At 43.4% G+C, this 23,719-nt stretch overlaps 2 protein-coding genes across 2 annotated transcripts in view; one reads left to right on the forward strand and one right to left on the reverse strand.

The window, feature by feature from the left end:
- Positions 1–23,719, reverse strand: part of nsun4 (NOP2/Sun RNA methyltransferase 4) — a 47,117-nt gene that overhangs the window by 16,896 nt on the left and 6,502 nt on the right. The gene's annotated exons all lie outside the window — the stretch shown is intronic.
- Positions 12,849–20,849, forward strand: dmbx1a (diencephalon/mesencephalon homeobox 1a). Its single transcript, XM_035634629.2, has 5 exons — positions 12,849–13,208; positions 16,688–16,857; positions 17,145–17,323; positions 18,049–18,445; positions 18,604–20,849. Exons 2-5 carry the CDS (start codon positions 16,704–16,706, stop codon positions 19,041–19,043), a joined length of 1,170 nt encoding a protein of 389 aa, XP_035490522.1. The 5' UTR covers positions 12,849–13,208; positions 16,688–16,703; the 3' UTR covers positions 19,044–20,849.

Below are 23,719 nucleotides of genomic sequence, written 5' to 3' on the forward strand. Positions count from 1 at the left end.
GAGAAGTTCAGGAAAATGCCCAGACTTCATGTCTGAGAGCAGCTAGTGTTTTTCACTGGTGAGCGGAGAAGGTGAGAATGGGAGTAAAGGGAAAAGTATATTTCCAAGCTCAAACTTAATGCAGATCATGAACCACACATTATACAAACTGCCCCAAGGTAATTGGGGCTTATAAAGTCTTTCGGCTGAACTTTTGGTCTCATGGTGCCGACTAACTCCCAGTGTGCTCGGCCGCTTGCTGCTGAACAGTGACCCATGGGAGCAGGAGAGAGGGGTGTGTGGGGAGAACAGGCGTAGGGACACATGGACGAGGGAAAAGGGAGCCACGACAAGATGGAAGGTGGAAGAGATAGATGGGGGAACGGCAGCAGAGACAGGGGAGGAGAGGAAGCTTGATGGTACGGGGGGGTTTCACAGTTCTCATCGGAGGGAAGGCTCTCTCTGAGGAAGCAGTGTGGAACCACCCAGGGCCTTGTAATCGTTAAATCATATCAATTAACCATGGGACATCATGGGATTAGGGGTTAATCTCTCCCTTGAGAGAGAGAAGTGGTAAATTAGAAAGGAAAGAAAGGGGCAGAATAAGGAGAGATCATAAACGGTGGTGTTGAAGGGGAGATATCTGACGTGATGAATTGCAGAGCGTGAAAAGGGCGTGTTCCAGATAAATAAAGAGAGCGCCTGAAGAATGACTTCTTGTTCTCTTATGTCATCAACAATGACGTGGTAAATTACTATACAGCAAATGAGCAGTGCAGTGCCACATTTGCATTTTCCCCAGCAGCAGTGATTGGAACTGAAGTGGCATTTGGGGATTAAAAACAACACAAAACAGGAGATAATCCCACAGCTCGACCACACCCGCCTGGGAACTAATTCACGCCATTTTCAATTTGGATGAGAGCTCGGTGGGAGAAAGGGGGTACGAATAATTTACCCCATCTCTCTAGGAGTCGCATTGCCCCCCATAAAATTGTCCCATTAGATTTAGAAACATCCACATTTGATTGAAAAGGAAATGATATACAATAAGAGATGGTATATATACGGAGCAGGGGTTTGGGGGACCTATATTTGTGGTGGGGTTTGGGGGTGGGGGGGTTTGGCTGAGCTTTGGGAGTTTGAGAAAGAACAGAGGAGCCCCCTCTTTCTTTGGCGTATATGCAAAAATGACTGAAGGAGGTAATGGAGCCATGAGGTAAGAGGATTAAGATCAGCATTGGGTCAGGACTGATAGTGAGAAATGGGGTGATGGAGGGACAAAAGGATGAGTGCAATAGAAAAGGAAAAGGTGCAGAAAGAGAGGACATGTGAGAGGCATGGAGAAAAAAAGGAGATTTTTTAAGGCAGATGGGTGATTTGGTGTGAAAAGACATGAAATGGAGAAATTGTCCCTCTCATCCTCTGTCTTCCAGGGCCCAACGACTTTGCTTTAGACTCATAAGTGATCATATGGGATCTGTGCGTCCCCCTGATAGGCAGCGGCAGGATAATGCTTAACCTGATAGGTGAATTGCCTTTACAGAGGAGGGGGCGGGGGGGGGGGGGGTCAACAGCATCTCCCCCACCAGGGGAAGAGCTTGGGCTGCAGAAAGGCCCACGAGCAGGCAGAGGGTTCAGATGCTCAGGGATCTCTCAGCAGGGTCTGCAGGGTCGAGCTTTAAAAAGGGATAGAGAAGGATATGGGGCTGTAGATTGTATCGAATTAAGTCTAAAATATTTCACAAATAAATCAATATTCTGAAACAGATTTTGCTTTCCTCTGACCAAAAGCAGACACGAATTCTGGGACCCACCTGCCCTTTAAAGGAATAGTTCACACTTATTTGCCTTCTTGGGCTTCATAAACTGAAAGAACTATTCCTTTCCAGCAACATAATCAGATAAAATGGTGCTAAACTGCATCAAAGTGTGCGCAAGTGAAAATAGCAGAAGGTGTCTGAAGTTTACAAACTTCTTCCTCTTAAGTATCTGCCTTAGTGGACGAGCTGTTGGGCTGAAAACCAAGTCATCTGAGAGGCCTCATCTAAATGTTCCTCTGACCGATATGTCTTTCCCTTTAGCCAATTTGCTGCCATCACAGGATCGGACCCGACTCTTATTTGCGAGCCAAAGAGGCTCAGCTGCTCGACCCCGGCAGTAGCCTCGTGGAGCCACGTCGCCTCCTCGCAGCCCTCCCTGCCTCAGTCACCCCTCTCCCAAGTCTTAATTCAGACACTTTGAAGTATCTTGGTCTGCGGTGAGGAGCCACTCAATCAATTACGAATGAAATAATCTCCTTATGATATTTCGAGGTTTCCTCGAGTAGAGGAGGTGGGGGGGAGGACGCGGGTGGTGGTGCGAGGAGAGATTACGAAAGCCAACCAGTCTCTCAGCTGCGTCTAAAGTGACTCCAAAATGACAGGGGGAGAATCAGCTGAGAGGATGGCGGGAAATTAAATAGGAAAAAAAAGGATTATGTCCAAGTGTGTCACCTCAAACACTGCTGTGAAATCTCCAACCTGATCCACGAGGAGGTGGTGGTGGAGCGGAGGAGCGAGACTGGATTACTGCAAGCCGCGTTAGGAAAAGGACCCACGGTTTCTTAAACAGCTTTTGCATACCACTGGTAGAGAGCGCCTACATCAAACAAACATCTAGGTGACGTATCTGCGTGTGACACAACAAGCAAAGACAAAGGTAGAGGATGTGTCATCTGGCTGGGAATCTGACTTTATCTGCCAAACACAAGGATACACCACACACGCAGAATTTCTTTCATAAAAAGATACGGAGAAACATCCACAGTCACGAACCGTTAGAGTCGCAGTTGATTGTAACTCCGAAAATGAATGTTTGATTCTCAAACATTCACAAGGTGACAGTTGTGCATGTGAGGGTATAGCAGAAAAGCAAAAAAAGGTTGGCGTCGGATGTAACAAGCTGACTCCATGTTTAATTTGCCTGACAGTGGTGTTGGGGACTGGATTATTATAATGGGGCCTCAAACCAACAGGGGCCCAAGAAGCCGTGGTTTCACCTTGAAAACCTTGAAGTCATTTTGGAAATAAGACAAAAGCTGTTTTCAGACAATAAACTTGGAATTTCCGCAAATAATTTGCGTCCGGAAGTTTTCCTTTCATGTATGATGAACACAGTGGGCGAGTCAGACGCATTCACTCCAACAGGAAAAACATGTTTGGCGTAGTTTTGGAAAGTTGTTCAATTAGCTGTTGGAAATATTTCACATGGATAATTGTACTGGCAACTTTGAGGCTTGTGGGAAATTCTTATCAGATCAACACACATACTGTAGATCCTGAAAGGAAACACAGCATTGTACAATGATGAATATTTGGTGATCATTAGCGATCATCTTTGCTTAGTTTAGTAAAACATCAATAAATACTTAATCTGAAAGACAACACTACAAGGAGCAAGACCTTCCACCCCCCCCCCCGTCTCCCCCCATCAGTGCTGCTCACCCGTCTTGCCTCAAGCCCTTTTGATTTTCTTCATGGCTGACTGTTGTTTCTGCTGCTGCAAGCTCAGCCATCAGCATGCATTGATCGCTCCCCTTCATCCTCAGCATCCCCTCCGTTATACCTGACTATGGCGACTAATTCCCCCTCTCTCACCCCTCTTCATCCCAGATTGAGAGGGTCGGAGGGAAAATCAATAACAGTGCCAAGTGAGGCGGGGTCAGGGGTCAACGAGGTCCTTGACAAGTGTGTCAGGGGAAGGAAGGAAAGAAGGAGTGAGAGAGAGAGAGAGGGGGAGGAAGTGCGTGTTTGTGCGAGAATGTGAGTGTGTGTGTGTTGTATAAGGAGTAGTCAAGAGAAACAGAGTGACCAAAGGCCTCGTGGGTGCAAGTGTCAGGCTTGTCAGAGATCAAATTTATGACCATTGATCGGTGCTGTGTGTGTGTGTGTGTGTGTGTGTGTGTGTGTGTGTGTGTCATGGTGGAATCCAACAGGGTTGAGGAGTCATCATTTAAAGCCCATTATGGCCAAACAAGCCAATGAAACAAATGAACCCCATGAGATGCCACTGCCAAGCCCCTGCCATTCACGTGTTGATCCTTCTGTCCATTCGTCCATTCGTCTGATCGCGTGTCGATTTTTTACTTTCACAGATTCGAACACAGACACTTCCAATAATGACGGCATTGGTTTACTGCAACTGAGGTGAGCTTCTCTTTCCAGGTTTGTTCATACAACTGTGGACACAGTTATGCTAATGCTTCTGTGCACTTCAGGCAGGGCCCTGCATACGTGTTCCACACATGGACGAGAAGAAGAAGAAAAGGAGAAAAGCTCCTTTGTTTGTTGTTTGAGATTTATGGTTTCACACACTCTCTCACATCATTATCACAGTTTTCTTTGCAGTCCTCCAGGTTACACAAAAAACAACCACAGTTCGATTTGGTCTGAGAATTGACACTACACTGTTTTATAAAGGAGGCACACACATTTCGTTCAGTCAGTTGTATTCATTATTTTTTCAATCTTTGTTTTGTGGAACTAAAATAAGTATTTACATTGTTTTGCCTTCACCGCTGGTAGTCGAGTAATGACTGATAGGAACCAATCAGGAAGCGAATGCGGGTGACTGCGTCATCGGCTCTAAACGTCTCTGTTTCTGCCTGTCCATACTGCAATATGATTACTCGTTCATGGTCGGGACCTGAACCCCTCGGCCATCAGGGCTTCCTTAACAATTCCTTAAAAATTAGCCCAGACCGCCATGTATTTTGACTGTTAAAGGAAATATAGATAATCGCCACCTGACAGTATTTCAAATGTATTTGAAATGCTGCTCTGCAGCCCAGACTGCTTTACCACAGGCTCATCTGCGATAGTGTCAATTAGTGCTTAGCTTAGCGATCTCCTGCTGCTGCTCAATTTGGCTGTTCAATCCCCACTGTTTAGATTCCACATCAGTAATCGTTCACTGTAATCTTCCCAGCAACACATAATCACAGGCTTTTAACACCCAGGAATTAGCTCACACTCCTCCCAGGGGGACTGACTGTGTGTGTGTGTGTGTGTGTGTGTATGTGTGTGTCATGATACAGGTAATTATCCCTGTTTCGCTCTAAATGAAATGAAACATATGGACAGAGGTGGCACAAGGTGGGACTCAACCAAGGTTTTCCTTTCCAATATACAACTTTTGTGTCATGCTCACAAATAACATGTATGCAAGCGAGGACATTATGATGTACTCCACACACACACACACACACACACACACACACACACACACACACACACACACACACACACACACACACACACACACACACACACACACACACACACACACACACACACACACACACACACACACACACACACACACACACACACACACACACACACACACACCTCTACAGTACATCCACGCCACATCCACGCAGTGGAAATGAGAAAGGAAGATGAAGCCTTGAAGAAATCCATTTGCAATTTAAATGGAAATGTAATGAGCCCGTGGTGGCAGTGAATTAGCCTGCTGATCAATTGATCATGTCAAGGACAAATAGGTAAACAAACATATCCATCAGCCTCCTGCTCCACCTCCTCCCTGTGCTCCCTGCTGTGGAGGATCACTGAGAGGTGAGAACGTGTGTGTGTGTGTGTGTGTGTGTGTGTGTGTGTGTGTGTGTCTCGGTCTGTGTCTGTGTGTCTGTGAGAGAGAGAGAGAGATGAAAAGAAGCAGGGGTCGCAGCAAACACCAGCTAAAGTACATTTTCATGGGGAGACTCACTAAAAAACCACTAAGTACTTACTGCAAACACATATACACAAGTGTAAACACACTGACACACAATTGCATACCCCGCTGTGACTGTCCGGCCGAGCTCGTTACACAGACAGTTGGGCTCAGCAAGGTTCCTTTCAGAGGCGATGGAGAAAGAGGAGGAGGGGGAGGCGCTGAGATTCAAACAGGGAGCAGGACGGTGAAAACAAGGCAGAGAGAACGAGTGCAGAGGCTGCCAGAAGACAGTGGGCTGGAACAAGACCTGCCGCCTGGCCTCACCCCAATCTGTGTGTGTGTGTGTGTCAGCAGAGAGAGAGAGAGAGAGAGAAAGGGAGCACCAATGATGTCCTAAATGGACCAGTTTCAAGAGCGTTTCAACAGTGATGTAACTCTTAAACAAACTCTCTCTAATTTCAATTTCTTTTCATTTTTCGTTTCAGAGAGATGCTTAAACTTGGAGAAAGCCAACAACATTGACATCCCACAAGTAATTTCAGTCCACACTGTCTGAGACACATCTCTTATCAGTCACAGTTGCTTGTTTCTCTGATCTATCAGAATCTCGGAGAAAACTCAATCAGCACAACTAATTCATCTTAATGAGAAACAGATGAAGAGCTTCTCTGGTTTGAGAGCCAGTCGCAATAACTTGATTGCTACCTAATAGTTAAAGCAAACAGAGGGACGTGTATGGTGGGGAATCCTAGTGGAAGACTAAAGAAAACACTTATACTCTGTATGGGGCGTTTGTGTGGCCGTGTGGTCTGAAATAATTTCACTAAATTGACACGTATATTGGCCAACATTTTTAATATTCATCTGATGAGGGTGCTGGATGCAAAGTCAGGAAAGCCATTAGGATACATCATCTGGGGACCATGAATGTAAAATCTAATGTTTGCTGATATATTTTGTCTTGACTATAGAGGGGGACCAACTGGCCGACTGACTGTCATCCATAGAGCCGCACACAATAATCTGAAAAAGTATTTAATGCTTTACAAAGAAGCCATTCACTGATGCCTCCGTCTCCCCAGACTGATCACTTTGTTGTAAAAATGTGTAATGTTAATTAATAAGTCATTTATTAACTTAATACCATCTAAGGGGATTTTTCATAACCTGGCAATCCTAAAGTTGCCCTTTATAATAGATTATAAGTCATATATAAAGCATTAGTAAATTATTATTAAAAAAATTAAAGCCATTTGTTACAAAATTGGCTTAAAGTTGTACCAAGAATTCGGATTACATGAAAAGTGAATGCCGCTTCATTCATCCTCATGTAAAAAGGTTCCAGTCGTTAAATTGGATAATTACTTGACTTTCTCACGTCTCGATTGCATAAAATCTATTCAGATGGCTCAGTGAAGACAGAGGAGAGGGAGACACGGGAGAGGATGACAGCTCTGGCATTTCTATCAGGGGTTATTTCATGCAGGCTGCCTGTTCAACGAACAGAAAAAAGTGCCGCCATCTCCCCTTTCAAAGCAGGACAGCATATTACCCTTAGATTTTGAGGGCAAGGACACGTGGAAAGGCGTTTGCAAAATTATAATATCTTAGCATATACTGTATGTTGCAGTTTGCATGATCTATTTTGGTGACACCATGATATTACTACTAGCTAATAGGAAATATAATGCACCTTAAAGACAAGACCTTTAGAAGGAGAGTGGGTTCGCCGTACTTCAAACATCAAAGGACTTAAAACTAGAAATGAACAGTATATTGTCATAATACTTGACACCAAAATCGTGCATGACAACAGCAGCAACAATAAATACATAAATGAATAAATTAATTTAGTGCAGATGAGGAAACAGCAGGTTAATACAGGATGAAGAGAGGAGGGGGGGAACGCCCACAAAAAGAAAGTGCTTTTTAAAGAGGACCATTTGTAAAACAAGGAGTATAAAGCCAGATTATAGGCGAACAATGACACAATCCCTTATGTTCATTCCTGTAATACGCTGTGAAGAAGAGGATTTATACGTTATTGTGGCGGAACGCATAGCGGCTGCCTTGTGTCTCGCTCTGCATCTGCATGTCTGCCTCTTTGGGAATTATTTTTTCCTCCTCCTGAGGCCAGGTGTAATCCCTGCATGGTGGAAACAGAGATGCCATGAGCCAACTGCTGATCAGCCTTATAATGGTTTGAGTATTACGAGTGATGCCACCAGAGGGAAAACTCCTTCAATCCAATCTGAAGCGTTCTCTGCTGACTCTGCAAGACTGCTGCGCTTGGTTTGGGTGGCTGCTTGTTGAATTCCTCCCCCAACTCGTGCCCATCTCGAGTTGGATTGCATTGGATTGCCTTAATTGTCACTAATGACTAAATTGTCCCAACTATTTGCTTCATTTGCTCTTTGTTAGCTCTATTAAGAAGGAAGGGAGCTGAGGAGGAGGCGTTAATTGAGTGTTAATGAAGGCTGCACTACGAGTGTCATGCTGAAAGTGGCTGAAAGAACAAATGTGAGCTTATACTTTTTGTCAGATAAATTAAATTTTAAAGGGAAAATATGAAGGATTTACAAAGAAATTACATAATGTCATACTCAACACACCAGACAGTTGGAATAAGTTCAAATATTAGTGTCAATATTTACCACTAATGCAGCAGGTATCTCATAGTCTCACCACCTTTATCCTCAGAGCTCTGACTTAAACCCTGTGAGCTCTCAGTCGGCTAAACCCAGCTCCAGATTAAGGTCTGATTGTCCAAACTCAAGCAGATAAAGTGGGATTTTCTGTGGTAAAGACAGATGTTTCAGAGGAAGTGAAGGGATTCAGGCGGCTCCACAGAGGAGCTTTAACGTTGTCATCGCTGTCCAAGATTTGGCCCCATGCTCCCATTTCTTAAACTGGAATCTGGGCAAAGCAGGCCACATCCAGTGTCAATATTAGCAGAGGGTCTAAGAAGAAAGGCCACACCCAGAGTCAAACAGCATTTGAGATATATAAAAAAAAACATTACTTTATTCTGCAGATACTATCACAAGTGGATTGTTAGGGGCATTGTTTGGTCTGTGGCACTTATTTCAATGTAGAAAGGGCAAAGGAAGCCAGTTCAAACGAGCCAAAAAGCAAATCAAAATTTAAATACTAGACATAAATGCTCAATAGATGATGAGGTTTTTTAATTTTAATTTAAATAGACCCTTTGCCCTGTAACATTATAACACTGTATCATTTCAATTAATACATTTGGAATGTTTTTTGCATTTATACAAAGTTGGATAGTGGATAGAAAAGTGAACCAGGACAGTTTGCCTCCACCAGCAGACCACTGAGATGCCCTGACACAGAATCATAGTCACATTAAACCATTAGAATTAACTAACAGAACTATTAGAATTTAAAATATATAAATATATATAAAATATTTACAATAATTAATACACATTTTCTTTTGTGAGTATGTGCAGAGAAGTTCAGAGAACTTAACTGTTTTTTTTCATTTTTGATTTGAAGATATTCCACCTTATTTAAACCATGTCAACTTCTGATGAATTTGATCAAAAGACAGATTTGCTCCATTACCCCCCAAAAAATCTAAAAGCAAAATTAAAACCTGGTATTACTTTCCGGTTGTTTAACAGAACTTTTCATACGCTGATTCACCCTGGTCAACAACTAAAGTTTTTAATGTCTGTGACTATATATATATATATATATATATATATTTTTTTTTTTACATCAGTCATGTTAATCAGCATAGACCAATATTTTAAACACTTTCGGATCAGTTTGCTATCTACATCTGCTCCTCTCATCATATGTCCATTTTATTATCATCCTATTCTTTCAATAAGCATGCATTTCTATTAGGCGTGTACATATGACTGAACGAGAGGAGACACGTGAGGTTGCAGGTGAACGCTCGTGTTACTCAGCTCTTCTAGGAAACTTTGACCCTGCCTGTATGATCTCTCCTCCTTCAACCCGAGAGTGTGTGGGATTTTTCCCCCTCTTGTTCGCTCTCTCTCCTTTTCTTTCTCATTCCCTCTTTTCTCCCATTCTCTGCCACTCTCTCCAGTTTTTCCTCCGTTTTTTTTTTTCCAACACATAGGTGGATTAAGGCAAAGGGGCTTTTGTTTAGATAAAGCGAAGGATTAAGGAGAGATTTGCCCCCATAAAGTTGTGGGCTTGATGGGCCTTTTATCCCTGCATGTCCCTAAAGCTGTGTTGCCTCTGGATTAGGACTATACAATGGGGCCCCTTGTGCAGAGGGATCCGGGCCAGAGAGAGACAGGAGAGAGAGAGAGAGGGAAGGAGAAGAAATGAGACAGAGGGATTGAGACAAGGGAAGGAAAAAAAAACCAAGAAGAAAGAGAGAAGGGGATGGATGGAGAGAAGTGAAGGGGGGAATTATACAGCTTTTAGAGGAAACTGACAGGTCGAAAACTTTTAGAGGAGGGATTTGCAGAGGAGATCCTGAGATCTTGTCACCAATAAAAAGGGATTTCAGGAGGATTCAGAGGCGTGGTGCTGACAATAAACTCCCCCCAAATAATAATATTGAGGCTGTCTCTTTAAATTCATTCATCTAATGTGTTGGCAAATAAATGAATACATATTAAAAGCCAGTCTTGCTGCAGAAGTGCTGCTAATAACATGTCTAAGAGGTGGCTCCTGGCAAATTGCTTTGTTATTCTTGTCAAAAAAAAAAGGCTCTCCTGCAAGAAGTCGATTTTTAAACCACACATCAAAATGATTAATTGCTGTGGGATGAACAGATGCTGAAATACCCTTGAATGGTGCCGGGGAGGCTGAGGCTGGCCGGGCTGCCAGACCTAATGTATTCATGAAGTTGCAGAAACATCATTAAGAGTATTAATTAGCTATTAGAGAGCAGAACTTCACCAACACATACACCTCTGCAAAAAAAAAAAAAAAAAACACAGACCAGAGGAGGGAGTTTCACTTCAGATGGGATGAATCAGGCAAAAATATATATGGAAAATAAAATCCATGTTTGTTACTGAAAGAGAAGTTAAACCTGAGGGGAAATCAATAGAGAAACATACAAGTCCTCTTTGACCAAGACGAGTTCAGAAATGAGTTCACTCACTGTTGGGGGTTAAAATCTACAAGCAGAAAAAAAAATCACCGAGAGCCCTGATGCAAAATTAATATATTTATGTTTTGAGCTGTTCGTCAGCTGGAGGTCATTGCTCAGCCTCCCCACCTTGTCTTCAGCAGTGCATGACAGGGCACAGGGGTAAAGGGAGCTGGTCCTTTTTTCTTCTTCTTCTTCTTCTGTTTTTTTGGGGGCGTTTAAGCCCTTCAGATGCGCTGGACAGCTCGAGCCTCTCTAAGGAGCTTTAGGTGGAGAGGCGCTGAGAAGAAACTCTTTCTCGCTTTAATTGCTTTAGAGACGGTCCTCACAAAGAGACAGTGGCCAGATTTACCTCCCGTTTACGTTCTTATTTCCATTGGTTCACAAGTTAATCCTCTTTCTTTCTCAAGACCTCGGAGGAAAAAGCGACAGGAGCCTACCAAGGCGACAGAACCAGGCAGGCGCACGAGGTTGTTTTTTTTTCCACCACAGGGAAAAGACTTTGAAGCACACATGGAGAAAAGTTCTCAGAAACAGAAAGGCAGCAATTAAACTAGTTATTATTAATAACAATTAATAATAATGATCACGATAATCTTAATAAATGTAGGGCCCAGTTAAATAATTCAAATATAACCAAAACGTACATGTAAATGTACGTACACGTGTCTGCACGTTAATTAATCGCTTAAGCAAATCAACACATCATATATATTTAAGTTATGCCTGTTATATATTATAATAGTATTATATTATTTATTTTCTTTATTTCTCTTCGTTTCATTTAATATTTTCTGTATATAACAATCGAAATCAATGTCATATTTAAATACTGGTGCTAACATTACAAGTCTTTTATATTCATAAGACCACACATAGGTGCAGCCTACCTCACCTCCACCCCCCTATCTTTCTTTTACACACACACACACACACGCGCCACTTAAACGTTATGACCAATGTGGGCCAAAAAAGGTGCAGTTATGTTTAAACCTGAATAATATAATAATACTCTCCACTGCACGAGGTCTTTCTTCTCACGTTCCAACTTGTCAGAGAGAGAAACACGGTCAGAGATAAAACTGCGTAAAAGGCCAAGCACTTTCCTGAAAAAAATATAAAATATCTCCCAGCCAAATATGCAAGCTTTACATTAAAAGGCTACTTTGCGCTGCCCTTAATTCCCCACCTAAACGGTTTTGCTCCGGGAGAAGAAATCTTCTCTAAAAACCCTTCAAGAAGAGAAGGGCATTATTGCCCTAATCCTCTTACCCGCAGTCATTTTCAGACAGGGGCTTTTGGAGGCTGAGATGGCGTCTTGTCTTCCCGATCCCATCCCAAATCCTTCCTGGCCGAGAGAGTCTAATTCAGGCAGCGCCCTGGCATCTATTAGCGCATCTCTCCACAGTCCGCCTCTCCTGCAGTGGCACGGAGAAAAGCCCAAACGCAAACAAACTGAAGGTCGGTTGAACCTACAGAGGGAGAGGCGGTTGGAAGAAACGTGAGGACAAAAACGAGCGACATCGCTTTCGCGCCAATGCAATTCGGTAATTCTAGCAATTGCAAACGTTGACAAACTCTTCTGGGAAATAATAAAATGAACTAAGAAGAATGAGCCTTCTTCCCTCATGTTCACTCACTTTTATAAACTTCAACATGATGAATTCAGGAGGAATGTCCTTTAAGTACAGGCTGTACCAAATTACACACCACACTCCCAAAAATAATAATACAAGCAATTGATCTGTCTTTATATGACGAAGAAATAAATATCTTCACATTTGCCAAAATGCAGCCATTAAAAAAAAGAAGCTTCACTCCTCATTTCCCGGGTTTGTTTATCAAGTCCAGGAGAAGAAGAAGAAGAAGACAAACATCGTGTGCACAGACACGTGGGGGTTCAGCGAACACAATGTGCGTAAATTGATCATATGTGGAAATAAGTCCATTAGTCAGCTCTCGGCGGCGCCTCGTCGACTTGACTGACAGCGCGGGGCAGCCAATAGAACGCCGGCGTGGCCCCCGCGAGGCTCCCCTTTAAAACGCCTCCGCCGGAGCCCTCGCGCTCCAGCAGATGGCGGCTTCACACGTCAGCGCGAGACGCCGAGGAGCCAACACGAGGAGCGGGGGGAGCAGGCGGAGCGCGAGCCGGCGGACTTGAAGACGAGAGCAACAAGAGCAGAGGAGTTTTACACCCGACTTGTTCAAAGACCGAACCGAACCGAACGAAGCGACGGAGAACTGAAACAACAACAACAACAACAACAACAACAACAACAACAACAACGGCAGCTGAAGGAGCAGAGAAGAACAACCTGCAGCCTGAAGAAGTTTCAGGAGCTCGGTGGATTCTCTGTGCTGGCTGTGGAGCAAGTGGCAGAAAGGACGACCGTCTCCTCAAGAGGTAAACACTTACCATTAACATCTGGTTATTCAAGTGTTGATGCTTTGCAATAGTAGAACAAAAAATGTATGTAATAATATATATATTTTTTTTACTTTTACTGTTCATGTAAAATTTCAGTTCAGTCACTTTCTGATAAAAAGATACCAGTGAATCTGAATCTGGTTTATAATCATGTTTGCTCAGTGCAGTGAGTAGCTGTAACTTATTTGTCTCAGTGGGGGAAAAAACTGCCGGAAATGGTTGTTTTTTTTATTATTAAATGCGGACCCATAATGTTTAACATGATGGCTGGCTTTGATAACGGCTACATTATAATTAATGGGCCAAATCAAACAAAGTAAAAAAAAAAAGGTTTTTAATATTCGAAGATAATATTTACCAAGCTCTCTGCGATTTTTTTAATTATTATTTTACGCACGAGTCCAAGAAAATGAAACCCCAAACAAAAGAACTCCTGGTCTCCACTCCTGTCATCAGGACCGTGTCTCTTCTGAAAAATCTCTTTTTAAGAGTTGAGCATTAAAAAAACCTAAACAATCCCGACGACATCGAATATGAAAAGAACAGATCATGTCTTCCTTTTTCTATTAAAATGCTGTGTACATTGCAACATTTTTTTTTTAATAAACTATTGTGACTTTGTGATCCTAAAACTGACTCGACACAAGCTGAAAACAAAATAACCAGACGCGGAAATGTGCCTTTTAAAATGAATTGAGCCTGGCTGCTGCATAACAAATGTCCTCCATAATAACATGTCAGAGGGACAAATAAAATCAAAGATGCTCCTCGCGCCCTCCGACAGTTGACACCGTGGTGACACGGCGGAGAGCAGACCGACAGGTCGCGTCGACGACCCCCCGAGGGCGGCGAGCAAATCACATTTTTCCTCATTTAGTCGGATCAGAGAGTTGCACTGTACATGCCAATTTACATAATGACGGTTTGATAATCGAAGCATTGAGCGGAGGCTGCTGGGAGGCTCCCGGTGCCCGGAGCACAACTCGGCTTATGAATGACAATAACGGCGGTGACGGGCTCACAGTGATGAGCCATTGTGCTGAATTGGACACGGCGAGCAGGACGCAGGCCGCGTACGCAGACATGTGGCGGTGTGGCTGGTAATCCTCAGACTCGTTTACCTGCACGGAAAATACGCGTGCATGAAAGACTCAACAACGTGCGTTTGTTTACATGGTGCAAAAGGTGCAGGATGACTCAATTTTCATCATTGATCCTCTAAGGCATAAACAAAAGTCTAAACTTGAAAGACGTGCTACATCAGTTATGTGTGATAATCAGATTTAATGTCAGGGAAAATGTGCAGAGATTTAAAAAATAAATAAATATCCTTCTATTTAAAACACGCGTGCAAGAACACGCACGTGCCCCCCGAGCGCGAGCGCGCACACGCACGCGGTAACTCCAACCTGCAGCGACCCACTGTACGTCCGTCCGTGTCAGCGTTGATGATAAATGGAGGGCCTCGCAGTCGAAACCTATTTGCACTTCCATTAGACGGGGAGCCAAATGGGGATCAACATGCATATTTTTACCCGCGGAGAAGCCATACATCTCAGCCAAAACGTTGCCCCGGGGCGATGGGATAAGAGGCCGCCAGAGAGGGGAAGGGGAGGGGTGGGGACGGGACGGGACGGGGCGAGGGGGGGCCCATTCAACTCAAATACTTGGGGGAGTAAAGTAAATGTTTAGCGAAGCACCTTCTGTCCCGGCGAATTAAACTATTCCCCACTGCCCTCTGATCACATTCATCAGCCGCCGCAGCCACTTAATAGGCTGGGAATGGACATGCACACACGCGCACGCTCGCGCACACACGGTCAAAAACTGGGAAATGGACAGAAAAAGCTGCCTTTTAAAAGAAAGACCACCCAGTCTTTTCTGTTGTAGCCCGTGAAATAGGTTTAGCCTAACTGGCCTAATATCAGTAATGATACAAATAATAACCGCAACAACAATAATAATAATTATAGACTAATAATAATAACAAATATAATAAAAACGATAATAATACTAATAATAATAATAATGTTACCCTGTAGAAATGAGATGCTTTAAATTTCATTGTTAATATATTTATTAAGTCATAATCAAAAATGCCAACCAATTACGCAAAATTGTCCACAGTCAAATTAAAATCAGCTTATAACTAATACCATGTCTATCGTTGTATTATCATTATATTTAGAACTTTTAAACCATGAAAAATATTGAATTCTGACCTGACACCAAATGCCGATTTGTTGTTGATCATTGTTTCGTTAACATCCAGAGTTTGAGTCTAATTTTTGTGAACTGAATTACAAACAAACCGAGCTGGTGTAATGACAACCGTAAACGTTGTGTGGGAAAACAGTTCTCTGTTCGAATCCATAACGTACAGCTCCCTGCAAATCGAGAAGCCAATGTAACTGTCACAGCAGGCAGACGTCTGTCTCTTCCCCGTGGTCTGCAGTTATAATCAGTGTTTGGGCCTCAGAGACAGTCCGTCCCCTCCCGCAGCCTCCTCCTGACTAATACATATCTAATCGTGTCCTCGAGCGTTTCATCTGTGAAAATCTCGGCCGTGAAGGAGAACTGGGCTACAGCATCGAGTTTGTGGAAATTGCTGCCTTTTTGAAAGACTCTGACATGGAGATTTAACTTAAAATGAACCTGTATCAGTATAAGGCTACAAATCTTTAGGCCTCTGTTGTATCTATAAATAAGAGACAATCCCCCCTAAAAAATAAAATGCTGCCAAGAAATTAATCTTTTTAAGATGAAAATAATATAAGAAATAATCATTTCTGTACTCATAGCACAATACAAATTATAATCCTGGTATCTGGTTACAGGTTTTTGCCACTGAGACCCGGAACAGATCTCCTTTCTATCATTTCCCCACACATTTCATCAAAGCCCTGATCTGTCGGAGCGAGGTCTTCAGTGGGGATTTGGTTTTACTGCGGGATCACAGTGAATGCATTCATGAAAAAGGCATTGGTCTCGGTTCATTATGATAACCAGCGATAATTACCCCAATTAAAAGTCTTTTGTATAATTAATGGAATGAACAGAGTGATAATTGGATGTTAATGGATAACACTTTAGTCTTGAGTGTGCACATTAAATCTGTGGGCCCTGGAGCGCGTGGACCTGCTGTCATACAGAAAAAAAAACTCGTGTGATTCATGCATCACATATAAATCATATAATACATGTTGGTTTGTGTGTGTGTGTGTGTGTGTGTGTGTGTGTGTGTGTGTGTGTGTGTGTGTGTGTTCGTGTGCGTGTTGTTTTGTGTTCCTCATCTAACTAACACGGAGAGTGGTTTGTGGCCGACATGTCCAAGAGCATGTCCATCAGCGGCCACGCGCACTTAAAGTCAAAATGTGACCAAAAAAACCAAAAAACAATCAAACACTGCAGCCTCGGTTTCTGATAACTCACCGCCCTCCTCTCCTCCTCCGCAGGCAGCGACCCCTCACCATGCAGCACTACGGGGTGAACGGTTACTCTCTGCACGCCATGAACTCCCTGAGCGCCATGTACAACCTGCACCAGCAGGCCGCGCAACAGGCGCAGCACGCGCCCGACTACCGGCCGTCTGTGCACGCGCTCACACTGGCCGAGAGACTAGCTGGTAATTGAGTGCACACACTCATTCACACACACACACACACACACACACACACACCTGCATGAACCACAGACTGCAGCTCTGCACAGAATCCAGTTCTTCATGAGATTTGTTCTGCATGCAGTTTAGTAGAAGTTACACAAGTGGGAATTGATATTCGTTGACCCTTTTTATTATTCATTTTCAAATATAACCTCACCAGATCACGTTTCTGATGCAAGTCCTTTTTGTGATCGCAGTCAAATAAAACTTGCCGTGTGTTTTCCCTTCCAACGGCTGCGCATTTCAAGACATCATCCTGGAGGCTCGCTACGGCTCTCAGCACCGCAAACAGCGCCGCAGCCGCACGGCCTTCACGGCGCAGCAGCTGGAGGCGCTGGAGAAGACCTTCCAGAAGACCCACTACCCGGATGTGGTGATGAGGGAGCGGCTGGCCATGTGCACCAACCTGCCCGAGGCCCGAGTGCAGGTAGGCCGGGTGCAGCCCTGAGGGGGAAACCTCCGTGAGGGAGATAGAAAAAAAATGTCAGCGAGTTCACAGCAGCTCCGCTGTGCTCAGTTTTGGTTTTACGCATCGGTTTGACGTGGAACTCATTTATTATTTCTCTCATTTAAAGGCTGACATTTTTAATATTTCCTGGTGACTTGTAATAATTTAAGGTTAGCCTATTTAAAAAAAAAAAAAAAAAAAGCCAGACAGGCCGACTTAAACGTTATATTGCATTAATAAAAAAAAAACAACAGCTTTACACAATTTGAGTGAAAACTGACTTTGTACAGTTAAAAAATTAATTTAAAAAACATTCAAAATTCAAATTAGAATATCTCTAAGGAGTTTATTCCTTGCTCAAACTCAGCAATTTTCACTTGTGCCTGCACAAACAAAATAAGACATGTTATTGATCTGAATACGGTCAATTATAAATTATGGTGTTAATTAAAACACCATTAGCATTATCAAAATTGATTTAAGTTTGGGTAATAATCATTTGGTTTTAAGCTGTAAGGTAATTCTGTTACCGCTGTATCAACATGTCTGTTGTTGCTGGCATTTAACCACTGTTTATCATCATTATTTGATGCCCACTGAAATCAGACATTTATACAAGTCCCTTCTACAGTTTCCATCCACTGCTGTCTCGTTGTTTCCGCTTGCCCTGACTCTAACTCACCCTCCTCTCCTCTCGCCACCAGGTTTGGTTCAAGAACCGCAGGGCCAAGTTCCGCAAGAAGCAACGCAGCCTCCAGAAGGAGCAGCTTCAAAAGCAGAAGGAGGCGTCAGGGGAAGGAGGCAGCGAGAAGGAAGACACACCTCCCTCCTCCGCCACCATCCTCCCTGACACGCAGGTGCCTCCTTCCTCCTCCTCCTCTTCATCTTCTCTGGAGACAGACAGTCCCGTGGTTCGCCCTGTGCCGCTGGACATGGAGCTGAACGTCACGTCAGCAGAACACTCGGGCAGCGAGTCGGCAACGGAGGACAATGCCACAGATAAAGAGGAGGAGAGCAAATGTCAAAGAGAGGAGATAAAGTGTGAGAGAGCAGTGACGCCTGGGGACGTCTCCCCCTGCAAAAGACTCAGCCCCAAACAAGGTGAGCACCAGTGATACCTGATTTTGATCAAGGGCAGAAATCCTGACTTTATCATTTACAAACTTGTGAAACAGATGTCCTCCAACATCTGCTGCATGATACTCATCAGCTGACTAGTAATTAGTTTAACTAATGAATCCCCTCTTCTCTTTGTCCAGATTCCCCCATGGTCTCCCCCTCCGTGACCCCCTCCTCCTCCAGCAGTGGCCTGGCTGGCGGCGGTCCTCTCCCTCAGAGCCACTCTTACTCTTCCTCCCCTCTCAGCCTGTTTCGTCTGCAGGAGCAGTTTCGCCAGCACATGGCTGCCACCAACAACCTGGTACACTACCCTGCGTTTGACCTCGGTGCCCCGTCCTCACTCCCCTACCTAGGAATGAATGTCAACATGCCGCCCGCGCCGCTGGGCTCGCTGCCCTGTCAGTCCTACTACCAGTCCCTGTCCCATCACGCCCAGCAGGTGTGGAACAGCCCGCTGCTTCAGGCCTCTGCCGCTGGCGGCCTCACCAGCCACAACAGCAAGACGACCAGCATCGAAAACCTGCGTCTGAGGGCCAAACAGCACGCCGCCTCGCTGGGACTGGACACAATGTCTAACTGAGAGCCAGATTGGATGGAGGACGATGTAAACTAGACTTCAGCGTCGGTCTACACATCATCACCCCATCCTACTGCCTGTATGCTGATCCCTGCTAGAGCAGAAGGGCACAGGACATGTCCCACAATATATCCAACATGCAGTGGACCTACAGAACTCAATCGGCTTTCAAAGACAAACCACACTTCCACAACTTCTTTGACTCATCTTAGCTTCTATTGCAGCTCAAGGTTCCAAAGTACACATCCACATCCTTGGAAAAAAGAAAAACCCAGAACACACTCAACATTGCTATAAAAAGACGCAGGAAAACACATGAATGTTCCATATCACAGGACAACAGACATTTTTGTGACAATATTTCCAACAGACATGTAAAGTTGGACCTTCTGAACAATGGAAATAATAATAATTAAAAAAGAAATCACTGAGGATAATGTGAACAGCTGACGGCGGATGCACTCAATTTAAAAGACAATGCAAATAATGTTTACAAGAATAATGTGAATAAATGAGGCACTTTTGGAGGATTAATGTTTTTTGGCCAGGAGGAAAAGGAAAAAGGTGACGCTCGTGCAGCAACAAAAAAAGGACCATAGACATTTCAATTAAGAAACGTGGTTATGTACATAGCATGTACGACATAACGGCACATAAATAAAAATAAACCCGAGCCATGTTGTCCTCAACAGCATAATTAAACATGACTAATTTGCCAGTTTAATGGCCAGTAATGTGCCACTTTGTACAGAGGCTGGCTTGATAATGAGAAAATGATTTCAGTGAATAAATTCTCAAAGCTTTTAATTACATTTTGCCCTGGGCTGAGGGAGCTGGGGCAAAATGCAATTATGAACATGCATACCATTTAAAGCAGACTATAAAAAAGGTCTATACATTAACATTCAGTTAGAGTAGCAATGTGATTGATACCGATAGGAAATCAATTTCCATTAAATACAAAATGATATGCTGAATATATTTGGACTATTGGATAAATGCTGTCTCGACTCATATTTTCTCTGCAGTTATTCTCGCCTTAATATTCTCTTGAGGAAACATGCGGCTTTTCATTGGAAGTCAGGCCGACTGTAAGCACTTGGTGAGGAGAATCACACGCGTTTCTGATGTTTTCTGTTCATGTGTTCTGGCAAGTAAAGTCTTCATATGAAAAAAAAAAAAGCACATTATTTTAATATGTAAAGTACAAAAAAAAGTTTATCTATTAATGTTTACTAGTAGGGTAATTGTAAAGTTCCTATTATGTTGTATAGTTGATAATGGATGAACCCATTTAGCTGTCAGATTGTAAGATTGCATTTGCTGAGCTCACCAGCAGCCCTGTCTCCCCCTCCTCTCCTGGTCGTATGTGTATCCATCCTGGGTTGAATTAATATTTTAGATGTGTCCAGTTTCTTCTCTGGAATTTACCTAAAATAAGCTGTGGGACAAATCTGGATTGTTGGGAGACTGCCACCTTCAGCAGTTTGCGGTCAATCCAGAGAGAAAGGCCTGAAGTCAAAGGAGGTGTGAAGATTTCAGTGAATAATTGTCCCACGTCCTCTGTGTACTGCTGTCTTGACTCTAGTTTCAGTTCTGTTGTTGCTCTTACTCTGATTCTGTCCTCCCCCGACTGTCTCTGTCCAACTACTCGGTCCAGTGGTAGATAGGTTTATAAAGGAGGAGGAAGTGATCGGACCTCAGCAGTGTTGTTTCCTTTACTCCTCCCTAACAATGTAGACTTGACCTAGTGTTGTTGTAAAAATTATCATTAAATAAAACATTGCTTGGTGATCTTTGTAAGGAAAATGTCTCTATCTGTGTTGAATATTTGCTTGATGAGGACAAACTCTGACATGGGTGGCGCGCTACAGTTAGAATCCTTTCAGCAGCATGAATACAACATTTGATCTGAATTTCTGTCAGTATTAAGGAAACTAGAAACCCCTTTATCAAGTGCATAGAGAGAACTCTGGAACAAAGTTAAACTCATATTTTACATTGGATAAAGAAGAAGTAAAATATAATTTCAGTTATTTATTCAGGGATATCAGTCCAGACTCGCTTCCGCCCTTAAAAAATTAAATGACACGAGAAAGGGGTGATGGTGGGAAGACGGTTGAAATTGAAAGAACAATTGAAAAAGTAAAATAAAATCGATGAGAATCAATTTTTAAGAGCAATAGAGAGAGAAAATGAACAACGGAAACGGAAAAATAAAAAGCCGCGCGGAGACATAAGCCCTCCCCAATGAATAAGCAGGCCATTATCCTGAAGAATGACGGCCTGGGGCGGTGATTATGCTGCTATTATATCTTTAACAGCATGGTTTGTCAAAACGCACAGACCCCCACCCAACCGTGCTCACTCACACACACGCACGCACACACACACACACACACACACACACAGACACTCAGAGCATCTCTTCCACATCCTCCAAAATATGCCCTTGCTCTTCCTACACTAAACTCTACACGTGTTGTCCTGTCTGTCTGTGTGACTTTGCTCTGGTTTTAATTGAATCGGCCCGTAACACAAAGTTGCCCCTGAGTGAGTGTAAGTAACAAATGCAGTCTGTGCAAGGCTGCAGCCGCATGTTTCCGACCGTTATGAATGACCGCTTTCCAAAAATCGGATATAAGGGGATAATGATCTCACCAGATTAGCAGCGTTAATGTGGGTGTAACACCTCACCCTAACCTGGTTGTGTTTTATTACACCACATACATGTGTGCACGTCCTCGGCCAAGGGCACCGCAATTGTGTGACTGATAAGATTGTGGTGTAGATATGCAGCCGGGGTGAATGTCCTTGTTATCCAGGGGAGGAATCTGTCCTGCTACACAGTAGGATTTCCTCCCATGGGGCTGTGGACCAGGGAACATAACACAATATTCTTGTTCCAAATTTTTTTTCTCAGCACCCATCCCCCCCCAAACACACACACACACACACACACACACACCCCGGGGGTTGAACACGGATTGCTATATTGTACTGCTACAGGGTCAAGTGTGTTGGGCCCTCGGTGCTGGATCAGGTGCTTCCATCTCTAACACTCAGGGCTATGTATTCACTACTGATGCCTTAACCACCTATTTATAGGCGCACACACATCTCCATCTACTTTCCTTTAAGCAAGTGATGACGTGTGTGCCTGTGCATGTGCCCGTGTGTGCGTGTGCATGTGTGTGCAGGAGAATTCTGTAAAAATCCATTACCCAACAAACAGTACAAACAATGCCCAGATATGAATCTGATACTTTAACACTACTGTTGTCTTAACTTCTCAAAAAAGTATATTATAAAAGTAACACATAATACATGTATCACACACATGTTAACATATAAATATTGCGGTGTATATATTTTTTTCATCTCGTGGAGTTAAAACAGTAATAGAAGTGACAGCTACACATTCTCACACAAGTTTTTTTGTATCTTCTGTATCTCACTCCAACACACACACACACACACACACACACAGGCACACAAACACACGTGCACGCACACACACACACACACACACATGCATGCACACACACACACACAGATTCCCCTGGAGCAAGCCCCCCTACACAAGAATCACAGTGTACCATTCAATCAGTGCGCTTTCCTCCCTCCTCTCCATGGTTCTCCTAAAGGTTTTAACCATGGAGAGAATGAAAAGTGCCAGCGTTAGAAACCTTGGCCCATTGAGGAGGTGACAGGGTCTGCCAGAATATGATCCTAATCCTGTTTCCAGCATTCTTTTAGCCCACTGGCATTGCCATTTCACTGCATATTCTCGGAGCTGTCAGGCCCAGGGAAATCCCTCTAATAGTGCATTGCCCAGATACACATCAAAGCCCTCCTGGAAACCACCAGCAGGAACTTAAGGGGTGAGAGAAGCAAGAATAATCAGGCTCACAGCTGCACATGCACATGCAACAAAGCTTAAAGATGGCTGGACACCACAATTCACATGGAATCTAACTCGTACATAATGCTCGAAGGTGTCCAAACTTAAAAAAAAAAAAAAAGGACATGGCAACAATCCTTGTCTTTTTCGCTAAGGCGTTTTAAACCGACTCTTATTTTGATGTGTTAACTACTTAAAAGAGGAAGACAGGAAAGCAGTGGAAGATGGTTAAAAAGATGGAAAACAAATAAGGGAGTGATATCGAGAGGCACACAACAGGTGTCTAAACTGTATATCCTGGGCCAACCTCCATTAGTTCCACTTCATCTTCCATTTTCTTCCTGTCCTTTTTTTCTTTAACTCTCTGACTGCCATCTCACCCCTCCCCGGGTAATCTTCTTAGAGAGAAGAAAACCCCCATTCTCTGTCTTCTTAATCTGTCTGCAGCCTAAAACCTACGGTAGCATTTCCAATGCGGGCCCCACTACACTGAACGGGACTCTGCTCTCAGTCACTTCATGGAGTAACATGTCTGGTTGTACAAAGCTTTTTGGATCAGAATTCTTTTAGTTATGAGGGGAAATGCTTCCAGAAATTTGTTGCAACATATGGAATACATGTACGAGGGCAGCATTTACATCATAAAAGACAACAACAAAAACAACACAAATTAGGAGAGGGTGCTCTGGATACAATCCTCTTAAAAATTTAGAAAACTTCCATTTTGAAACAGCATTTTTTTTTTTTTTTAGAAAAAATGAATGGGAAGTAATTC

Source organism: Scophthalmus maximus, chromosome 5, assembly GCF_022379125.1.
Source record: "Scophthalmus maximus strain ysfricsl-2021 chromosome 5, ASM2237912v1, whole genome shotgun sequence".
NCBI classification, from domain to species: domain Eukaryota; kingdom Metazoa; phylum Chordata; class Actinopteri; order Pleuronectiformes; family Scophthalmidae; genus Scophthalmus; species Scophthalmus maximus.